Genomic DNA, 23,465 nt, shown 5'->3' with positions numbered 1-23,465 from the left:
ATCAGGTAATCACCACCAACCTTGCACATTTATCTAAAGCTGAGTGTAATGATGTAATAAATGACATTTCTACATAATTATATTATTTGCGTGTTACACTTAAGTCCCTCACTAAGGAAAATGCTAAAATCAAATAAAACAATTTGTTTTTAAGTGAAAGAAATAATGTGCTAGAGTCTCAGTTTATTGAATTTGAAAAACTGAGAATTGAGTGTAAGATTGCTAAGGATGAATTAACTGAGTCCTTGAAGAAAGAAGAGATTTTGAAGAAGCAGATTAAACGAGAACATGAGGTGATTAAGACATGGAAAACATCTAGAGATGTTCATGCTCAAATCACCAAAGTTCAAGGTATTGAGTCCTTTTGTGATGCAGCCTGGAAGAAGAATAAGGAGAAGCTGGAATCCAATTTGGTTGAAGGATTGCTAACAGATGTGGACTCGACGGATGATGAGAGCCATCCGTCGGATAACCAAAAGGATTATCAATCGAGTAACATAAATCCTCATCCGTCGGCTGTAAGCAAACCTGTGAGTAAAGCCAAACTTGTTAAGTTAAATGAAAAATATGGATCAGTTTCCAAAAACTTCATTTCAGGAGAAACTAGTCAAGTGAAGAAGGAGAAGAAAGTGAATGTTGGTCATCTGTCCATCAAGCAGTTGAATGACAGACTAGAAAAGATTGAGGTTAAAATAGAGGCTAAAAAGAAAAACAATAAAAATGGTAAAGTAGGGATTAACAAACATAACAACTACACACCTGACAAGTATGCTCCAAGAAAAATCTATGTTAAGTGTGGTAGTGTGAATCATCTGTCTGTTAATTGCGAAACTGCCATGCCCACTTCCATATCTGTGCCACCTCCTTTTCCCAACATGAATGTCATGCCTTCTATGTCTATGAATACTATGTCTACACAGAATATGAATGTACAATTTGCTAATATGCCATTTGTACATAATCCTTATTATGCTGCATTTAGTATGCCTGAAATGCCATTTAGCATACCCTACTGGAATAACATGTTTGCTAATAGTATGCCATTTCCTGTTAATCAAAATGTGCATGATAATTCTGTTTTTATGAATGGTTTCAAAGGTCCAACTCAGATGACTAAGGATGAATCTGATATCCCCAAGTCAAATGAGATCAGACCTAAGAAACAGAAGAAGAAAGCTAACAAGGCAGGACCCAAAGAAACTTGGGTACCAAAATCAACTTGATTTGATTTTAATGTGTGCATGGAAACAAAAAGAATCTGTGGTACTTGGATAGTGGTTGTTCAAGACACATGACTGGTGATTCTACCCTGCTCACAGAGTTCAAGGAGAGAGCTGGCCCAAGTATTACTTTTGGAGATGACAGTAAGGGTTATACTGTGGGATATGGCTTGATTTCAAAAGACAATGTCATCATTGAGGAGGTTGCCTTAGTGGATGGTCTCAAGCACAATAGTATCAGCCAACTTTGTGATAAAGGCAATTCAGTGACCATCAACTCAGAAGCCTGTGTTATGAAAAATAAGTGGAGCAACAAAGTGGTTCTCACTGGAGTGAGAAAAGGAAATGTGTACTTAGCTGACTTCAACTCATCAAATGCAGAATCTGTTACTTGTCTTCTCAGTAAAGCAAGTCAAGATGAAAGTTGGCTATGGAACAAGAAGCTATCCCATCTAAACTTCAAGACCATGAATGAACTTGTAAAGAAAGAACTGGTTAGAGGCATTCCTCAAGTGGAGTTTTCTAACGATGGACTTTGTGATGCTTTCCAAAAGGGAAAATAAATCAAAGCATCATTCAGATTGAAGCTTGATTCAACAATTGAAGAACCTTTACAACTACTACATATGGATTTGTTTGGACCAGTCAATATGTTGTCCATCTCTAGAAAATTTTTTTGCCTAGTAATTGTAGATGATTTCTCAAAGTTCTCTTGGACATATTTCCTTAAGTATAAAGATGAGGCTAGTGAAATCATCATCAATCACATAAGGCAAGTCAACAATCATCCTGATTTCAAAGTTAGAAGAATCAGGAGTGACAATGGAACTGAGTTCAAGAATTCTGTCATGAGAACATTTTGTGATGTAAATGGGATTTTGCATGAATTTTTAGCAGCAAGAACTCCACAACAAAATGGAGTAGTAGAAAGAAAGAACAGATCACTTATTGAAGCTGCAAGGACAATGCTTGAAGAATCTAAGTTACCAACATATTTTTGGGCCGAAGCTGTAAATACTGCATGCCACACTTAGAATATTTCTCTGGTTAATCAAGAAAAATGCATGACTCCCTACCAATTATTCAAGAACAAGAAGCCAACTCTAAATTTTTTTCATGTCTTTGGATGCAAATGTTATATCTTGAGGAATCAAACTGATCAGAATGGGAAGTTTGATGCTGAAGCAGATGAAAGAATTTTTGTTGGATATGCTGTTGGTAAAGCATACAGAGTCTACAATATGAGAATCAACATTGTTGTGGAATCAATACATGTTATGTTTGATGATAAAAAGATTGAAGGACTACAAGTTGGAGATTACCATCAGAGCCTCAAATTTGATAATGTGGAGATGGTTAGTGATGACAGTGATGATGATAGTTATCAAAAAATAGTATCAAAGGATAATACAAAAAAATCTACTACCAATGAAGCACAAAATTCAACATCTGTCAATTTACAAAATGCTTCATCCATCGGGAGACAATCTGTTTTATCCTTCGAGAGACAACCAGCTTCATCCGTCGATACTCAAAATTCACAATCCGTAGGGTCATAAAAAGGAGCTGAAATTCAGAATAGATCACTTACAGAAAATTCCCCTTTCTCAAATCATAGATTCACAAACACAGGGGGGGTTTCTACTAATCAAAACTCAATCACACATCAAGAAAACAATGAGGCCTCTTCATCTAGAGCTAATCTACCTCAATAAAGAAAATGGACAAAGGATCACCCCTTTGAGCTTATTATTGGTGATGTATCTTCTAGAGTTCAAATAAGGAGAGCAACTCAAGAAGAATATCTATATAACAGCTTCCTCTCTAAGGAAGAACCAAAGAAGGTAGAAGAAGCTTTGTTGGATCCTGATTGGATTTTAGCTATGCAGGAGGAGCTAAACCAATTTGAAAGGAACAATGTATGGAAACTGGTACCTAAGCCTAAAGGAAAGAATCCAATAGACACCAAATAGGTATTCAGAAACAAGATGGATGAAAATGGCATAGTAGTCAGGAACAAAACTAGATTGGTTGCTAAGGGCTATTGTCAACAAGAAGGAATATATTTTGATGAAATCTTTGCTCATGTTGCAAGACTTGAAGCCATCAGAATCTTCTTAGCCTATGCAGCCCATGCTAATTTCAAGGTCTATCAAATGTATGTCAAAAGTGCCTTTCTGAATGGAGATTTGGAGGAGGAAGTTTATGTCAGTCAGCCTCCTGGTTTTGAACATCCAAATTTTCCAGAATATGTCTACTATCTTTTGAAAGCACTTTATGGACTGAAGCAAGCACCTAAAGCCTGGTATGACACTTTGTCAAAGTTTCTCATAGAAAATCTTTTCACAAGAGGTACTTTTGACAAAACTTTATTCTTTAGAAATGTTAATGGCTCTAGTATACTTGTTCAAATTTATGTAGATGACATTATTTTTGGCTCTACAGATGAGAAACTTTGCAAAAAGTTTGCCAAATTGATGCAAAGTAAGTATGAAATGAGCATGATGGGAGAACTAACCTACTTTCTTGGTTTGCAAGTTAAGCAAGTTAGTGATAATATATTCATTAGTCAAACTAAATACATTTATGATCTGTTAAAGAAGTTTGATCTAATAGATTGCACATCTGCAAAAACTCCCATGGCCACTACAACTAAGCTTGAATTAAATACTACTGAAAAGTCTGTGGATATTTCAAGTTATAGGGACATGGTTGGCTCACTTCTGTACTTAACAACTAATAGGCCAAATATAATGTTTGCTACCTGTCTTTGTGCTAGATTTCAGGCTGATCCTAGAGAATCTCACTTAGTAGCTATTAAGAGAATTTTCAAGTATCTCAAGGGAACACCAAAACTTGGCATTTGGTACCCTAGAGATTCTGGTTTTAATCTAACTAGTTATTCAGATGCAGATTATGCAGGTTGCAGAATTCATAGAAAAAGTACAACAGGAAGCTGTCAATTTCTAGGAAACAAGCATGTGTTCTGGTTCAGTAAAAAGCAAAATTCAGTTTCTACTTCTACAGCTGAAGCTGAATATATTGTTGCTGGCAGTTGCTGTGCACAGATTTTGTGGATAAAAAACCAATTGCTGGACTATGGTCTGCAAGTGGAAAGGATTCCTATTTTTTGTGATAACACAAGTACAATTACCATCACTGAAAATCTAGTACAACATTCAAGAACGAAGCACATAGACATCAAGTACCACTTCATAAGGAAACATGTAATGAATGGTACTGTGGAACTACATTTTGTTCCAAGTGAAAAATAGCTTGCAGATATATTTACCAAGCCACTGGATGAATCCACCTTTTCAAGGTTGGTAAGTGAGTTAGGTATGCTAAATTACTCTTGAATCTTTACAGATAATTTGCAAGTTGTAATGCAGCCAGAAATTTAATTGATTTTTCAGTCTTGGATGAAATTTTGGCTAAGTCAAAATTTACATCTCGACGGATGAACATTATCCATCGAGTTTGATCATCCGTTGGTATAAATTTTTTTAATGAAATCAATTATATTTCTGGAATATTTTATATCTCGACGGATAACTGATTTATCCTTATCCGTGGAATTGTCTTATTCTTAGCCGTTGATTCTCTGAACATTATCCATCAAGTATACTTACAGTGTATAAGCATAACACGACGGATAATTGATGGAATTTTTACAGTTTATTTTTAAAACGGCTATTTTGGGCAATTCTTATTGGTTACTTTATTATTTTTAACAGTTATTTTTGAGATAGTATAAAAGCATAATTCATTTTCATTGCTTTTCTTTTATCATTCTCAAATCATCTGCTCTAACTTCTCTCTTTCTCAAAAGCAATTATCATCTCTCTCTCTCTCTCTCTCTCCAATTTTCACTCTCTAACAATGGCACCAGTCGTCAAGATCATGTCTCAAACTGGATTTATCTATGAGAAGAACAACTTCACGGCTCTAGTGAACAAGGGGATTCAGCAGTCTGGTGACTACTACAAAATGATGGATTTTGTGAAGAACTGCAAACTCAAATATGCCATGCTGGAATCACCCACCATTTACTGTGAGGTTGTTGAAGAAATGTGGATGACTGCAATATACAACTCAACTGATAAGACTATCACTTTCATTATTAAAGGTAAGGAATTCTATGTTAATAGTGATATTGTTAAAGCATGCTTCAAGTTTCCTGATAATATTGTCACTACTCCACACACAGACACTGATATTGTTAATATGCTTAATTCCATGGGTTATGCACTCTCTACTTCTAAATTAAGTGAAATTAGGAGGTTGGGTATTGGGAAGGAATGAAGTTATCTGTATGATGTAGTTACTAAGGTAAAATTAGCAATTTTGATTCAGTTAATATCTCTATGCTCAACATGCTTTACATGCTAGTAACTGATAAATTTTTCAACTTTAGTGATCTTGTCATATTTGAGTTGGGGTTTAAGTTAGGGGAGCTAAATAAAAGGGGTAAAAATGTTTACTATGTTAGATTTTTAATGATGTTTGCTAACCACCTCTCTGAGGATATTGTGCTTGAGAACCCAACCGACAAATTAGATTGTTGGGTTCAAGAAAGGAGAATCATTGCAGATTTGAACAGGGCAAACCATCACAAAGAGATGCCACTCTTCTATTTTCCAGTTATGGAGGCACCTCAGGTAAGTGAGGTAATTTCAACTGTCTCTACTCTTCCAACCTCACAAACTTCTTTACATTCTAGTGTAGCTATGGTAACTGTGTTATTGAACCAACAGTTGCCTACCCAAGCTACCAAATCCAAAATTTCAAAAACAAAGACAAAGAAAGCCCCCTCTGGTGTTTCTCAAAAGATGCCAGTTGTAAAATCCACCAAACCAAAAGAGGGGAGTGTGAAGGTGGGTAAGAAAGGTGAGGGACAGGGTGAACATCAAAGAAACCCTAAGGATAAGGTTGGAGAGGTGAGTGTTTTCCAGCCTAGCCATACTGCAGTTTCCCAACAAACCGCAGTGCTTAATAAGGGTATAAGCTCATTACTAGTTGCATCCTCCCAAAAGGATGTGACTATTGAACATAGCTCTCAGCCAAGAGCACAGGCCAAAAGGATAAGGGACACAAGCTCACCCCAAACTTACACTAGAAAGAAGAAATCAAAGACCCTTGAGGATGCATAGGGTTCACACACTGTGCAAACTAGTGCTAAAGACACAGTCACTGCACCTTCTCAAAGTCAGGTTGATGTGGCTCTAATAAATGTGAAGTCACAACCAAAATCTCTAATAATTGAAGCACCTGAAACACCAGATTCTCCCACACACTCTTTGGATGTTGACATGATAAACATATCACTTCCAAATTCTCCATCTTTAACTCTCTTGGAGAAGCCAAATATCCAAGCAAGTGAGCATCATCTTCTAGATGATTTGTTGGCTCACTTGCCATTTCTTTCTGAGACTGTTGAGACATCTGTGCCAAAATTTTCATCAATCTGCATAGAGTCCATAATAGTCTCCACTCCAAACTCATTTATTTCTACTCTCTCGATGGATATTGTTCATCCGTCGAGTAGTGAATGTATCCCGACGGATGTGCCGGATGTGCCTAACAGCAGTCATCCGTCGGTCAGCCTCCAGGTTTTAAAGATTCAAAATTTCCAGAATATGTCTACTATCTTTTGAAAGCACTTTATGGATTGAAGCAAGCACCTAGAGCCTGGTATAATACTTTGTCAAAGTTTCTCTTAGAAAATCACTTCACAAGAGGTACTGTTGACACAATTTTATTTTTTAGAAATGTAAATGGCTCTAGCATACTTGTTCAAATTTATGTAGAAGATATTATATTTGACTCTATAGATGAAAAACTTTGCAAAAAGTTTTCCAAATTGATGCAAAGTAAGTATGAAATGAGCATGATGGGAGAACTAACTTACTTTCTTGGTTTATGTTAGGGCGAAAACACGCGCTAATATTCACGCAAGTATACGCGTTCGCAAGTAATATAGAATATTTTCTAGTTCGTTCCCTCAGAGACTCAGACTAAATTATTGTCTAATTAAACTCACTCACCAATGTATGATTACTTCTCAATGTTAAGACACTAACACTTAAAATTGTTGATTAAATATTAACTATAATTAACTACTTAATTAATCACTTAACTAACACTTCAATTTATCAATAATAAAACACTCATGAGATCACAACTTCATTATTACTTCCTTCTATAGCCATTATTATTACCTTTAGCATGTGACATTGATGATATTAATCGAATAACACGAAACTGATAAAAGCCAACTTTAATTGTACTAATACCATTTTACCAAGCATCCACAATTAAGATAGAAGTTGAATAGTCATCAATTATGTTGAGTTCCTATATGTCTACAGAAATTGACAACACAACGATTTAAGCACAAGTTATTCCTTTTGATTACATAGGGCAAATAAAACTGTTAGAGTTACCCACTAATCATGCACAACGTACATGAACCTATGCTAGCATGGCAAGTTCTAAATCTCAAGATCCACCGTCGCTTCACAAGAGATTAACACCCTATCTTATATGTTCGCGACGCACATAAGACGAATACGCACAACCAATACTAGATATCATGCAATCATCACACACTAAAGTATTAAACGATTAACTAAAGAATTCCATAATAAATCCGTTGCAACCCCATGATCACGATTAGCCCATAATAGTACTTATCGTCATCATGGGTTCATATGAAATCATGATAAACAAACACAAGAAAATAATAACTAAACTAATTATATTAAAACAGAGTACGTCACAAGAGTAAATAAGTTCAAAGCAAGAAAACTAGCATCCAACGTTATAATGAAACAGGAATCACAAGAAGATATGCTTCCTCTTCATTGCGGTGTACTAAATCGGTCTTCTTCCTTATCTCCTTCGCTCCTTGCGTAAAAACACAATCTTCTTTTAATCCACCCTTGTGAAAACGTCTCAAATCTACTTATATAATAGTCCCATAAAACTCAGATTACATAGAAGTGGAAACCAAACAGAAGTAGAAGTCCTAAAATAATTTGTCTTTTTTCCCGACCCTGCGCGGCCGCTCAGCATAGCTGAGCTGGCGCTCAGCTTGCTGCGCGGCCGCTCAGCAATGCTGAGCGGGCGCTCAGACCTCTACTGGAAAAAAATGATTTTGCTCCGTTTCTTCGCCGTAATCTGCCCGTTTCTTTCCTCTCGCAGTGGTGAACACATGCCAAGGCTTATTCTTGATGATTCCTCCCCCGAAATGCAACTAAAACCCTGAAATGCATAAACACTAGAAAAACGCATCAAATACACAAAATACTTGATTTCAAGACACCAATTTAAGCCATTTTAAGACGTTCTAAGTGGTATAAAATGCCACTTATCACACCCCCAAACTTAAATCGATGCTTGTCCTCAAGCGTCACAGACTCAAAAATAAATAAAAACATGCATGAATGCAATCTATATGAAAATGCAGCGATCCCCCTTACTACAATTAACCAACCAAATTGTCACATCTCAACGAATACAGTTAGACAACTAAAGATCAATAAACTCATGCAAACGGACATACAGCCAGAAACGTGGTGTGTGCAAATGCTTAACAGATATGCTTCGGAACTAGACCAATTACTATGACTAGACTATCCTCAAGGCAATCCTACGATTGTACAAAGAATAAAAAATTCTAGGCACAAAGTAATATACAACACTACAAGAACTCTGGAGCTTATTACGGAATCGTGCTTTTTATTTACAACTCAAATGCTTATTTGACCGTGCAATGAGTGAGGTCCACAAAAGACTTATACAATGGTATCCATGTAACGAGCGTTAGGTTAGCGGATCCCAGACTCTAAAAGCCTTAGGTCACTAGACACAAAGTCCCCTAAGAACTTAATAACTCGAATACCAAAGAGCCCACTCTTGATCAATTATGCATAAATTTTTTTTTCTTTCTGAGCAAGTGCGTTTCGCTCTAACTTGCTCAACCCTAGACTACTCGCATCATATGCGAGCCGGCTACTAGCCATTTGACGCCTAGCCACAACTAGCAACAACTTCCATATTTTTTTTTTCTCCAAAATTTTTCTTTTTCATGCCTTTATCACTAAGAACCTATAATCGAATTCTAAGCATAATAAGTAGATTGACCTTGAAAACAACCAAATCATAACAACAATCTAGCCCTTACGCATTCTCTAAGACTTAGTGGACTTACAATTGTTTCTAGCATGCATATCAACCTACACAACTTAATATCACTTTAATGTTATCACTACACTCGCATCAATATCACAATTCAGTCGATAAATCATTGCAAAAGGGATCATGGTAAATGCATGAGCTACATGACATTCATAAAAAAAACTATATGGCATAAATTATGCAACTATATGAACTAAACTATCATGAATATTCAACTAAATGACACACACATAATATTTCTTAACTATTCCTTAACTACCACCCCCAAACTAAAAATCTTCACTGTCCTCAGTGAAAGTAGTAGAAAGGAACACAGGGTATACCTACTCGGAGTCATCATCATCATCACCCTCAGTGGGTGGAGTATCAGGCGGCGGGTATGCAGAGTCCTCACCAAAAACTGGCCACTGGATATCAGCTCCAAGGCCTCGAAAAGCAGTCCCTAACGCAAGGGTCAGCTCCTGAGCAAACCTGCTCTGCGTCTCATACATGGCATCCATCCGCCGTGAAAGCCTCCTATACTGGGCATCAACCATCCCAGCACCCTCCTGAGCTCTCGAAGAACCAGCCTCATCATGCCCTGGCCTAGCCATAGTAGCACCTCGTGCTGGACGCCCTCCTGGAAGACGATAAACCAGCCCATGCTCCTCAGGCTCACCACCGGTCCACTCCTGCATCCCATTCAGAGTGCCAGAATCAATCGGAGCTGCTGGCAACTGCAACTGCTCATGAGCCGGCCAGTTCACTCCCACTGCTCGGCATAGCTTCGTAACCGTAGATGCATAAGGGATGTTCATATGCTTCGCTCCCCTCAAAAACTTCAGAATTCCTTGGTAGATAAACTCACCAAGGTCCACATAGTATTCCTTATTTAGAATTCCCCACAACAACTGTGCTCTCTCAACTGTGACCTCGTGTGCATGCGAAGAAGGAAAAATATTAGCACAAATAAATGCATTCCATGCACGGGCATACCTGTTCATGGCGATCGCCGGAAAGTGACGATACTCATTAGTGCCGGTCCTGCAGGTCCAAACTGTGCCCGGTCGACAGAGAGTCGCATAAATCAAATCCAAGTCAAAATCCTCAGCAGTCTTTTCATTCCAGTTCTCCTCATCGGGCTTCCTCTCTCGCTGTCCAATCACACGGCGAATCGCCGCAGGATGATAATCAACCGTCAGCCCACGGACCACAGAAAACCCATTCTTTTCGGCCTTCGCGTTCGCGTAGAACTCGCGAACAACGCTCATCGGTACTGCTTCGGGTGACTCACAAAAAGCTATCCACCCCTTCTCTACAATCATGGGCAGCAACGCACCATCCCTCCCCGATGGTAAAAACCCCCTCTCCTTCAGAATCGGCTTCCCCAACAGCCTAGTGTACTCCTCCTCTGCAGCTCTGTCAGTTAACCGAGGCCTTGCAGCAGTACCCCTCGATGAATCAGCAGTAGGAACTGTGCTGCTGCTGTCAATAGTGCGTGTTCTCTTGGGTGCCATTGATTTGTGAATAAAAGTGTGTAAGAACTGATTTTTGATGTTTGTGAGAGGGTTTAAGTGTAGGAAGTTTTGTGGGAGATATGTAGGATAGATGTATGTATATATAGGGTGTGGATTAGATTAGGGTTTGGGAATTAAGGAGTAAAATGATGGGGTAGTGGGAACAAATCATGGGTTTATGGGCTAAAACTGTTTTTGTGTTTTTTTTTTCTGAACTGTAAAAAAAATTCTGGTACTCGACCCCTGAGCGGTCGCTCAGCAAAGCTGAGCGGGCGCTCAGCTTGCTGCGCGGTCGCTCAGCAAAGCTGAGCGGGCGCTCAGGGGGTCACTGGAATTTTTTTTTTCAGCCCCTGTTTTCTGATTTTTTTGTGTTTTTGGATAGGTTATTAACTTCTAAGGGTTCTTGTAACAACAATTCATGGGTTGCCTCCCACGCAGCGCTTCTTTTTCGTCATTAGCTTGACGTTTCGTACCCTTCTCAAGTGGTCAACAAAATGGCACTAACCACTTCTCGATTTGCCATGTCCCCATAGTAGTGCTTCAACCGCTGACCATTAACCTTGAATGCTTGGTCCGGATCATTCTCAAAAATTTCCACCGCTCCATGTGGAAACACAGTTTTGACAATAAAAGGTCCAGACCACCTTGATTTCAACTTCCCAGGAAAAAGTCGGAGCCGAGAGTTAAATAAAAGAACTTGTTGCCCTGGCACAAATAACTTAGGATGTAGCTTCCTATCGTGCCACCTCTTCACCTTTTCCTTATACATTTTGTTATTCTCGTACGCTTGAAGTCGAAATTCATCAAGTTCATTAAGCTGAAGCATTCTTTTCTTACCAGCTGCATCTAAATCCAGGTTCAACTTCTTCAATGCCCAGTTGGCCTTATGCTCAAGCTCCGCAGGTAGATGACATCTCTTACCGTACACCAACTGAAACGGTGACATCCCAAGTGGAGTTTTGTATGCTGTTCTGTAAGCCCAAACAGCTTCATCGAGCTTTAAAGACCAATCCTTCCTTGACGGACAAACAACCTTCTCTAGAATGCGCTTTATCTCTCTATTAGACACTTCCGCTTGACCATTTGTTTGCGGATGATAGGCAGTAGCTACTCGATGATTCACATTATAACGCTGCATCATAGAAGTGAACTTACGGTTGCAAAAATGCGATCCTTCATCACTTATGATTACCCGAGGTGTTCCAAACCTTGTGAAAATTTGCTTATGAAGAAAATTTAGCACTGCCTTTGCATCATTTGTCGGTAAAGCTTTAACTTCGACCCATTTTGAGACATAATCGACTGCCAGCAAGATGTACTGATTATTGCAAGACGAGATAAAAGGCCCCATGAAATCGATTCCCCACACATCAAAGACCTCGACTTCAAGCATCACATTTAATGGCATCTCATCCTTCCTTGACAAATTTCCCACTCTTTGGCAACGGTCACACCTTAAAACAAACTGATGAGCATCCTTGAACAAAGTAGGCCAGAAAAAACCTGCTTGCAGAATACGAGCTACCGTCTTCTCACCACCATAGTGTCCACCATAAACCGTGGAATGGCAGTCTCGTAATATCCCCTCCGTCTCACAGAACGGGATATATCTCCTGATGATCTGGTCAGCTCCCTGTCTAAACAAATATGGTTCATCCCACATATACCACTTCACCTCATGCAGAAACTTCTTCTTTTGAGCGGATGTCAAATTAGGAGGCATTATATTGCTGACGAGATAGTTTACAATATCTGCAAACCATGGTTCTTCCTCCTGAATTGCAAACAACTGCTCATCCGGAAAAGATTCATTGATTAACGTCCTATCTTGTGAAGTAGAATCGGGATTCTCCAACCTAGAGAGATGGTCAGCTACTTGATTCTCAGTACCTTTTCTATCTTTGATCTCTAACTCAAATTCCTGAAGTAAAAGTACCCAACGAATGAGTCTCGGCTTCGAATCCTTCTTGGAAACTAGATAGCGAATAGATGCATGATCAGTGAATACTGTTACTTTCGTACCAAGTAGATACGATCGAAATTTCTCAAACCCAAAGACTATAGCCAAAAGCTCCTTTTTCAGTAGTGGTGTAGTTCAATTGGGCACCATTTAAGGTCTTACTCGCATAGTAGACCACATGGAAGAGGTTTTTCTTGCGCTGTCCCAGATTTGCACCTACCGCATAATCACTCGCATCACACATCATCTCAAACGGTTCTGTCCAATCTGGTGCTGTAATAACTGGTGCAGTGATCAAACTCTTCTTGAGAGTCTCGAATGCTGCCAAACATTCATCATCAAATTTGAAAGGCACAACTTTCTCAAGCAAATTGCACAACGGCTTAGATATCTTTGAAAAGTCCTTGATGAACCGCCGATAAAAACCCGCATGACCAAGAAAACTACGGATTCCTTTCACAGAATTAGGTGCGGGAAGATTTTCAATGACTCCCACCTTGGCCTTGTCCACCTCCAGACCCTTGCTAGAGACCTTATGCCCAAGGATAATGCCTTCACGCACCATAAAATGACATTTCTCCCAATTGAGCACCAAATTAGTTTCCACGCATCTTTTGAGTACGACGCGCAGATTATTCAAACATTCATCATATGAGTGTCCAAAGACGGAGAAGTCATCCATGAACACTTCGACGTTATTTCCAATCATGTCAGAGAATATAGCCATCATACATCTCTGAAAAGTGGTCGGGGCGCCACATAACCCAAACGAAACTCTGCGAAAAGCAAACGTGCCAAATGGACAAGTGAAGGTAGTCTTTTCCTGATCCTCTGGTGCAATACAAATCTGATTATACCCGGAATAACCATCCAGAAGACAAAAATACTCATGACCCGCCAATCTGTCAAGCATCTGATCAATAAATGGAAGAGGGAAGTGATCCTTCCTTGTGGCTTTGTTCAATTTTCTATAATCCATGCATACTCTCCATCCTGTAACTGTTCGAGTAGGGATGAGCTCATTCTTTTCATTTGCGACCACAGTGATACCTCCTTTCTTAGGTACACATTGTACGGGGCTCACCCACGAGCTGTCAGAAATAGGATAAATGATGCCTGCATCCAGCCATTTCAGAATTTCTTTCTTCACCACTTCCTTCATGATGTGATTCAGTCTTCACTGCTGTTCCACAGTTGGCTTACTACCTTCCTCTAGCAGGATTTTATGCATACAATATGAAGGACTTATCCCCTTGATGTCTGCTATGGTCCATCCTATAGCCGATTTGAATTCTCTTAAAATTCTTAAGAGCTTGTCTTCCTCACTACCTGAAAGGTCAGATGAAATAATAACAGGTAACGTAGATGAATCACCTAAAAAAGCATACCTCAAGTGTTCAGGTAATGGCTTGAGCTCTAAGGTAGGTGCTTCCTCTATTGATGGTTTGAGCTTCCCTTCAGCATAATTAAGGTCAGAAGTACCAAGAGATTCAAATGGTATGTCCAGCTTTCGCTTCCAGGGAGAAGCGTTCAGATATTGTAATTGCTCGTTGCCATCTTCATCATCACTGTCAAAATCCCCCACTAAGGCCTTTTCCAATGTATCAGATATTAGTATGTGATCGAGTTCCGAAGTAACCGCAGAATCAATCACATCCAATTTTAAGCACTCCTCATCTTCTGTAGGGAATTTCATTGCCTTGAATACGTTGAAGGTCACATCCTGATCTTGGACCCGCATAGTAAGTTCACCTTTTTGCACATCTATCAAGGTACGGCCAGTAGCCAAGAAAGGCCTTCCCAAGATTATGGGAATCTTCTTATCTTCCTCAAAATCCAGAATAATAAAATCTGCAGGAAAGAAGAGCTTATCCACCTTGACGAGCACATCCTCAACTATGCCCCTTGGGTAAGTAATGGAACGGTCAGCCAATTGTAGCGACATGTATGTGGGTTTTGGATCAGGCAGATCCAGCTTTTTAAAGATCGACAACGGCATCAGATTAATGCTTGCTCCCAAATCACAAAGGCACTTATCAAAAGTCAGATTGCCAATGATGCAAGGAATGGTGAAGCTTCCTGGATCTTTCAGTTTTTGGTGGTAACTTTTGCTGCAGAACAGCGCTGCATTCTTCCGTGAGAGCAACGGTTTCAAGGTCATCCACTTTCACCTTCCTTGAAAGAATAGTCTTCATAAACTTCGCATAACTAGGCATTTGTTCAAGAGCCTCAGCGAAAGGTATATTGATGTGAAGTTTCTTGAACACCTCCAGAAACTTCCCGAACTGTCTATCCAGCTTTTGTTGCTGCAATCTCTTAGGAACAGGTGGTGGAGGATAGAGCTGTTTCTCCCCTGTATTAGCCTCAGGCAGAGTGTGTTCAACAGTAGTCTTCCTTGGTTCCGCCGCTTTCTCCTTTTGCTTAGATTCTTCATCTCTAATTTCAGCTTCTACTTCTTTTGCCTTTTCAGAATCAGCTACTTTTCCAGACCTTAAGGTAATAGCCTTGACTTGCTCTTTAGCTTCCTTCCTGCCTGGTACTTCCGTGTCACTGGGAAGAGTGCCAGGTTGACGATTGAGCACTGCATTGGCTAATTGACCGATTTGATTTTCCAAGGTCTTGATAGAAACCGCCTGACTCTTGCACAACAGCTTAAGTTCCTCAAAATCATCACTAGTAGGTGCAGCTGTACTTCCCTGTTGATGATATGATTGCCTTGTAGCATACTGTTGTGGTTGCTGGAATCCAGGTGGGTTAAACTGTTTACTCACTCCTTGCTGATATGGTGGCTGAATAGCATTTTGATTATTCCCCCAGCTGAAATTTGGATGATTTCTGTTGTTAGGATGATAGGTCGCTGGCACAGGCTGCTGTTGTCGCTGATAATTATTCACATACTGAACAGATTCGTTGACAAGAGAACACTGGTCCGTAGCATGAGAACCTGCACAAAGCTCACAAACCATAGCTATTTGATTAACTCCATATGTAGCCAGAGAATCAACCTTCATTGATAGCGCTTGGAGCTGGGCTGCAATAGCGGTGGCTGCATCAACTTCCAGAATACCTGCTACCTTGCCTGACATCATCCTCTGAGTTGGGTTTTGATGCTCATTCGCAGCCATCGTCTCTATAAGATTATACGCCTCAGTATAGCTTTTAGCCCATAAGGCGCCTCCAGCTGCTGCATCGAGCATGGGCCGAGATTGGGCCCCCAAACCATTATAGAAACCAATGATCACCATCCAATCCGGCATTCCATGATGTGGACATTTTCTCAACATTTCCTTGTAGCGTTCCCAAGCCTCGCACATAGATTCTATAGGTTGCTGCGCAAACTGAGTAAGAGCACTCCTCATAGCAGCAGTCTTTGCCATCGGATAAAACTTCACCAGAAACTTTTGCGCAAGATCTTGCCACGTAGTGAAGGACCCAGCTGGTTCAGAATATAACCAGTCTTTAGCCTTGTCCCTCAGTGAGAATGGGAAAAGCCTCAACTTGATAGCCTCATCAGTTACGCCATTATACTTAAAAGTGCTGCAGATCTCGACAAAATTCCTTATGTGCATGTTGGGGTCTTCAGTTGCCGCTCCTCCAAAAGAAACAGAATTCTGCACCATCTGAATAGTGCCCGGCTTGATTTCAAAGGTGTTAGCTTGAATAGCCGGATGAAGGATGCTTGACTGAATGTCATCAATTTTAGGCTGAGAAAAATCCATAAGAGCTGGATCAGCTTGAACAATACGATCTCCCATGTTTACTGGTTCTTTCTACTCAGTTCCTGAATCCGAATCCTCAAAATCTAACTTCTCCGGAATATCAAGAACTTCGTCTGTCTCCTCAGCTGTATCTAAAGTCCTCTTGCGAGCACGAGAACGAGTTTGCATAAACGCTTGCTAAAGTACCTGAAACACAACCGAAAAAAATAAGTAACTACTACGTCTTAATCACTGAGTCCTAATGACCAATGATGGTAAGTACATAAACTAAACAAATATGCCGAGTCCCCGGCAGCGGCGCCAAAAACTTGTTAGGGCGAAAACACGCGCTAATATTCACGCAAGTATACGCGTTCGCAAGTAATATAGAATATTTTCTAATTCGTTCCCTCAGAGACTCAGACTAAATTATTGTCTAATTAAACTCACTCACCAATGTATGATTACTTCTCAATGTTAAGACACTAACACTTAAAATTATTGATTAAATATTAACTATAATTAACTACTTAATTAATCACTTAACTAACACTTCAATTTATCAATAATAAAACACTCATGAGATCACAACTTCATTATTACTTCCTTCTATAGCCATTGTTATTACCTTTAGCATGTGACATTGATGATATTAATCGAATAACACGAAACTGATAAAAGCCAACTTTCATTGTACTAATACCATTCTACCAAGCATCTACAATTAAGATAGAAGTTGAATAGTCATCAATTATGTTGAGTTCCTATATGTCTACAGAAATTGACAACACAACGATTTAAGCACAAGTTATTCCTTTTGATTACATAGGGCAAATAAAACTGTTAGAGTTACCCACTAATCATGCACAACGTACATGAACCTATGCTAGCATGGCAAGTTCTAAATCTCAAGATCCACCGTCGCTTCACAAGAGATTAACACCCTATCTTATATGTTCGCGATGCACATAAGACGAATACGCACAACCAATACTAGATATCATGCAATCATCACACACTAAAGTATTAAACGATTAACTAAAGAATTCCATAATAAATCCGTTGCAACCCCATGATCACGATTAGCCCATAATAGTACTTATCGTCATCATGGGTTCATATGAAATCATGATAAACAAACACAAGAAAATAATAACTAAACTAATTATATTAAAACAGAGTACGTCACAAGAGTAAATAAGTTCAAAGCAAGAAAACTAGCATCCAACGTTACAACGAAACAGGAATCACAAGAAGATATGCTTCCTCTTCGTTGCGGTGTGCTAAATCGGTCTTCTTCCTTATCTCCTTCGCTCCTTACGTAAAAACACAATCTTCTTTTAATCCACCCTTGTGAAAACGTCTCAAATCTACTTATATAATAGTCCCATAAAACTCAGATTACATAGAAGTGGAAACCAAACAGAAGTAGAAGTCCTAAAATAATTTGTCTTTTTTCCCGACCCTGCGCGGCCGCTCAGCATAGCTGAGCGGGCGCTCAGCTTGCTGCGCGGCCGCTCAGCAATGCTGAGCGGGCGCTCAGACCTCTACTGGAAAAAAAATGATTTTGCTCCGTTTCTTCGCCGTAATCTGCCCGTTTCTTTCCTCTCGCAGTGGTGAACACATGCCAAGGCTTATTCTTGATGATTCCTCCCCCGAAATGCAACTAAAACCCTGAAATACATAAACACTAGAAAAACGCATCAAATACACAAAATACTTGATTTCAAGACACCAATTTAAGCCATTTTAAGACGTTCTAAGTGGTATAAAATGCCACTTATCAGTTTACAAGTTAAGCAAGTTAGTGATGGAATATTCATTAGTCAAACCAAATATATTTATGATCTTTTAAAGAAGTTTGATCTAATGGATTGCACATCTGCAAAAACTCCCATGGCTACTGCAACTAAACTTGAATTAAACACTATTGAAAAGTCTGTGGATATTTCAAGCTATAGAGGCATGGTTGGCTCACTTTTGTACTTAACAGCTAATATGCCAGATATAATATTTGCTACTTATCTCTGTGCTAGATTTCAGGCTGATCCTAGAGAATCTCATTTAATAGCTATTAAGAGAATTTTCAGATATCTCAAGGGAACGCCAAAACTTGGCATTTGGCACCCTATAGATTCCGATTTTAATCTAACTGGTTATTCAGATGCAGATTATGCAGGTTGTAAAATGATAGAAAAAGTACAACATGAACCTGTCAATTTCTAGGAAACAAGCCGGTATCCTGGTTCAGTAAAAAGCAAAATTCAGTTTCCACTTCTACAGCTAAACCTGAATATATTGCTGCTGGCAGTTGTTGTGCACATATTCTATGGATGAAAAACAATTGTTGGACTATGGTCTGCAAGTGGAAAAAATTCCTATTTTCCGTGATAACACAAGTGCAATTGCCATCACTGAAAATCCAGTACAACATTCAAGAACAAAGCACATAGACATCAAGTACCACTTCATTAGGGAACATGTAATAAATGGTACTGTAGAACTTCATTTTGTTCCAAGTGAGAAGCAACTTGCAGATATCTTTACCAAGCCACTTGATGAATCCACCTTCACTAGGTTGTTAAGTGAGTTAGGTATGCTTAATTATTCTTAAATCATTTTTGATAATTTTGCAAGTTGAAATGTAGCCAGAAACTTAATTGATTCTTCTGTTTCGGATGAAAATTTGGCTAAGTCAAAATCTACATCTCGACGGATGTTCATTAAAATTTTGCATATGTAATATTTATTGAAGTGTATTTTTTTAGTTATTTGAGCGGTTGAACCGCAAAACCAACCGCAAGCAACCACAATTATGTGGATGGATTTGGTTAGCTTTTATATACCAACGATTTGATTGCAGATGGAGATATTGGAAAACCGCAAGTCGCGGTTTGGTTTGGTTTTCACTCTCCAATCGAACCAAACCGCACCGCGTACACCCCTATTATGAACACATGTATATACTATACAAGTAAGTTCAAGACATATTTCTTTTCAAATATTTATTGTGTCGTCCAGATGCAATGTGCTGTCTGGACACTCTCTAACGTCCGAACACTCTGTGCCGTCTGGACACTATGTGACATCCGGACGCTCCGTTTCGTCTAGATACCCTGTGTAGTCTGGACACTATGTGCTATCCGAACGCTCTGTGACATCAAGATTCATTGAGTGGTCTAGACTTATCATGTTGTCCGAGCCCTTTGGACCGTTTCCTCGCAACCCTTCCCGGGTATGTATCATTCTTTAGTCTTTTGGGCTTCAGATTTATGTAGCCTATTAGAGGGTAAATGAGAATGTGAATGATATGAAATCTCAAGAGCGGAGAGAGTTGTAAAATTTGGGGCGGGCGGCTCGCGAGCTCGCTCGGCTCGAACTCGTTTACGTGGGATCGATTCGGCTCGTTTAGTTAAACGATACGAGTTCGAGTAAAGGTTTAAACGAGCTGGCTCGACTTGTCAAAATAAAAGAGCCGAGTTCTGGTGAAGGTTTAGCCTCGATTAAGTGTAAAATCGAACGAGCCGGCTTGACATCGAACGAGCGGGCTTGACTAAACTCGTGAAATTAAAAGAGCCGGTTTAGACACGATTAGTTAAACGAGTCGGTTCGGCTCAACCAAAACATTACGTCGGACTCGAAATTCGGTCCGCTCAGCCCAAATTACAGCTCTTGAAGAGTATGATTATCCGCCTTGAAGGATTGAGATTCTCATTTCATATATCAAAAATACTTATCAAAATACTAATTTATAAAATTGAGATTTCAATTTTCAATAACTGCGCTTAGTGATCATGAATCAAATAAAAATATATAACGATTCATATTTTTATCTTATTGTACTTATATTTATTTTTGAATGAGCATGGAAACCGTTTGGTGCATATTGCTCCTCCGTTTAATGTGTTTTAAATAGAAGTCGACGGCCAGTATCTACCGCTTCAATTACAATTTTCTATAATCCTATTAAAATATAGAAAAATAACAAGTGGAAAAGTGGTTAAGAATTGATATATTCGGATATTTGATTAATTAACATAGAAAAACCGTAGGATTACAAAATTGAACAAAAAAAGGCAGATAAAATACAGCCCCACTCCGTGTTTGAAAACGACATAAAAAATTATAGTAGTATCTCATACACGTCTTAAAACGCGTGATAAAATATCTTTTTATATTCATAACATCATCTGTGTATATATTAAAACTCGTCAATTAAATTTCTATACATTTTGAGACGACTACTTTTCTCTTGCATTCGGCGATTCTCTGAAATATCTGTAAGCCTTTCTGTATTTTCTTCTATAAGTCTGTAATTATTTAAGATTATATCAGTTTTTGTTTCAAGATTATTGCTAGTGATATGTCATGATTGATTTGATTTTGTAAATATGGGTCAAGATGGGGTTTGATCTTTCAATTTGTGTTTATTTTGAGATAAAATGATGTTTTTGAAGGAAATTAGTGAACCCATTTGGTTTCTTTAGGAATCTTCAAGACCCTTAAGCAGCGAGATTTTTATATGTAGGCAGAGAGAGAGAGATCATTCAAGTAACCCTTAAGCGCCCAGATTTTTTATATAGCGTGTGTGTGTGTGTGTGTGTGAGAGAGAGAGAGAGAGAGAGAGAGAGAGGGTGGGAGAGATCAAAGTGAACCCTTTATGGTGTATTAATTCTATTTTACTTTTTTTTTGAGAAATAATTCTTTTTTACTTGTTTAGATGGTTTCTGATTTTTTTTTATTTGTTTGCTGTTATTGGGTTTTAAAATTGTTGTGATAGAATTGATGTGTAATTTTAAGAGATTAGTTGTTTAAAAAAAAGAATAGTTGCAGTATAATTGATGAATGATTTAGTTGTTTGGGGATGATTGTAAGGGTCCTAGTTTATTAGTTTTGTAGATCTATAAGCTTTTACCTCATAGGTGGATTCAGATTATGGATTAGAAATTGTAACCGACTTGCTGTGTGTGCCCATGGCCACACCATAGAAAAATCGTTTAGAATATATTTTTGTGGATAGATATTGATAGGAGATACAGTGTTTTAAGTTGGAGTTACATGTTGGTTATTTGAGTTTTCTCTTTCAGTATCAGGATAAAAGAAGATGATTCATTCTAGTTGTAAGCACATATAGTCGTTTTACATAAAAGAAGGCAACCTAAACACGGGTTAAATTTACTCTCTGTCTCTATCTATAAAACAACATGTGAATTTTAACGTTGAACATACTGAAAACGCTAGATAAGAGTGGATCAGTTTTGTGATTAGGATCATGGTATTGAGCCTGCCATATATATTACCATATGATTTGATTTTTCCTGATGGCCTCTACATTGTTTCATTCTTCGTGCATAGTTTGTTGGTGTTGATAATACTTCATCTTCATCTGTTGTATAAAAGTGCTTATTTTGGTTTATACGAGTCTTATTTTAAGTGTTTAACATTATTCGTACAGGTACAAAGTATTCCAAATTTGATTTTCTGGTGAAAAAGGATGGGAGGAGGCAATGAACACAATGATCAAGATAAGGGGTTGTTTTCGAACATTGCTGGAGGTCTTGCTGGCGGTGGTCATTATCCTCCAGGGCAGTATCCACCATCAGGCGGAGGTTATCCTCCCCAGGGATACCCACCAGCGGGTGGAGGTTATCCTCCCCAGGGCTACCCACCAGCAGGTGGAGGTTATCCTCCCCAAGGCTACCCGCCAGCAGGTGGAGGGTATCCTCCACAAGGCTATCCACCAGCTGGATATCCTCCTGCTGGACAACATTCAGGGTCATCAGCTCCACACAAAGCAGGTGTGTCGTTATTGCTTGATTGCTCTTGAATTGTTTTTGCATGCGGAATTTGTATGACTTCCATTGGATCTTTCTGTTCAGTATTCTTTGTCGTATTGTTGGAGGACTTTCTTAACAGTACTTAAACTTTACATCACCTCTACTGATGTGATATGGGATTTTCTCTGGTAAGCATGTGCTGTAATAGCAGAGCTGCTTTGTTTTAAATAGTTTAAAAGGAATTGTTACGTAGTAATAATGTCTTGTTTGAATCGACAGAAATTGTCGAAGTTTATGTTGGGATATCATTAGGTTTTTAGAACAATATTTTGGTACTTCAGTAGCTGTTCCTGTAGTGAATCCTGTAAAGTATTAACAAATGTAGTCAGTTAAAGTGTTCATTAGAAGAACATAATCAAGTTCGGTATTGTTACTTTGATGGTTCGTTTATATCTGCATTAGCATAATCTAATTGTCTATAGAATGAGGATGAGTCAATAAAGTTTATAGAATGAGGATGAGTCAGTAAAGTTTAGTACATATGCTTCAATATGCTCAGTCTGTCAGTTTTGTTTATTTTACTGTTCTATTAAATCTGGGTCACCTAATGTTATTTCTTTTGAAAAAAATTAAATAAATTAGGGCATGGAGTAGCAGGAATGGTCGCTGGTGGTGCAGCAGCAGCAGCAGCAGCTTATGGTGTTCATCACATGACTCAAGGTCATGGTAGTCATGGTGGGCATGGTGGCTATGCACATGGTGCCATGGGTATGATGCCAGGCATGGGAGGCCATGGCCATGGCAAGTTCAAGCATGGTAAGATTGGTCATGGAAAGTTTAAGCATGGAAAGCATGGGAAGGGCAAGAAGCATGGATACAAGAAGTGGAAGTAATTGTCTGTATAGTATCCTCAGTTGTGGCTTTTGGGTGATAAAATAATTTGAAGTATATTATGTGCCTTATGGCATCCCTGGCGTGTTGCCAGTTTACATTCACCACCTTAAGTGCTGCTCGTAGCTCATTTGCAGTACTCTGTGGCTTGCTGTTAACAGTATTTACTTAAATATAGCGTCTTCTGACTTTTATAAGAAATTTTACGAAGGTGTTTTGTA

The 23,465-nt window shown here is 38.9% G+C and overlaps 1 protein-coding gene and 1 non-coding gene across 2 annotated transcripts; both read left to right on the top strand.

Moving 5' to 3' along the window:
- Positions 1-16,133: 16,133 nt before the first annotated feature.
- Positions 16,134-16,240, top strand: LOC141687715 (small nucleolar RNA R71). The gene has a single exon (XR_012561201.1). It is a non-coding gene; the product is annotated as a small nucleolar RNA R71 (small nucleolar RNA).
- A 4,461-nt stretch (positions 16,241-20,701) lies between these two features.
- Positions 20,702-23,445, top strand: LOC141682949 (glycine-rich protein A3-like). Its single transcript, XM_074487637.1, has 3 exons — positions 20,702-20,856; positions 22,032-22,374; positions 22,996-23,445. The coding sequence occupies exons 2-3, from the start codon at positions 22,071-22,073 to the stop codon at positions 23,244-23,246; spliced, it is 555 nt and encodes a 184-aa protein (XP_074343738.1). The 5' UTR covers positions 20,702-20,856; positions 22,032-22,070; the 3' UTR covers positions 23,247-23,445.
- The last annotated feature ends 20 nt before the right edge of the window (positions 23,446-23,465 follow it).

Source organism: Apium graveolens, chromosome 9, assembly GCF_009905375.1.
Source record: "Apium graveolens cultivar Ventura chromosome 9, ASM990537v1, whole genome shotgun sequence".
NCBI lineage: Eukaryota > Viridiplantae > Streptophyta > Magnoliopsida > Apiales > Apiaceae > Apium > Apium graveolens.
This window is presented reverse-complemented; position numbering and strand designations above follow the sequence as displayed.

Excerpts from the sequence above, each read along its gene's own strand:
- LOC141682949 (XM_074487637.1), top strand. The coding sequence starts at position 22,071 with ATGGGAGGAGGCAATGAACACAATGATCAAGATAAGGGGTTGTTTTCG. Across the intron at positions 22,375-22,995 it reads ATCAGCTCCACACAAAGCAG|GGCATGGAGTAGCAGGAATG; the intron begins GTGTGTCGTTAT and ends TAAATAAATTAG.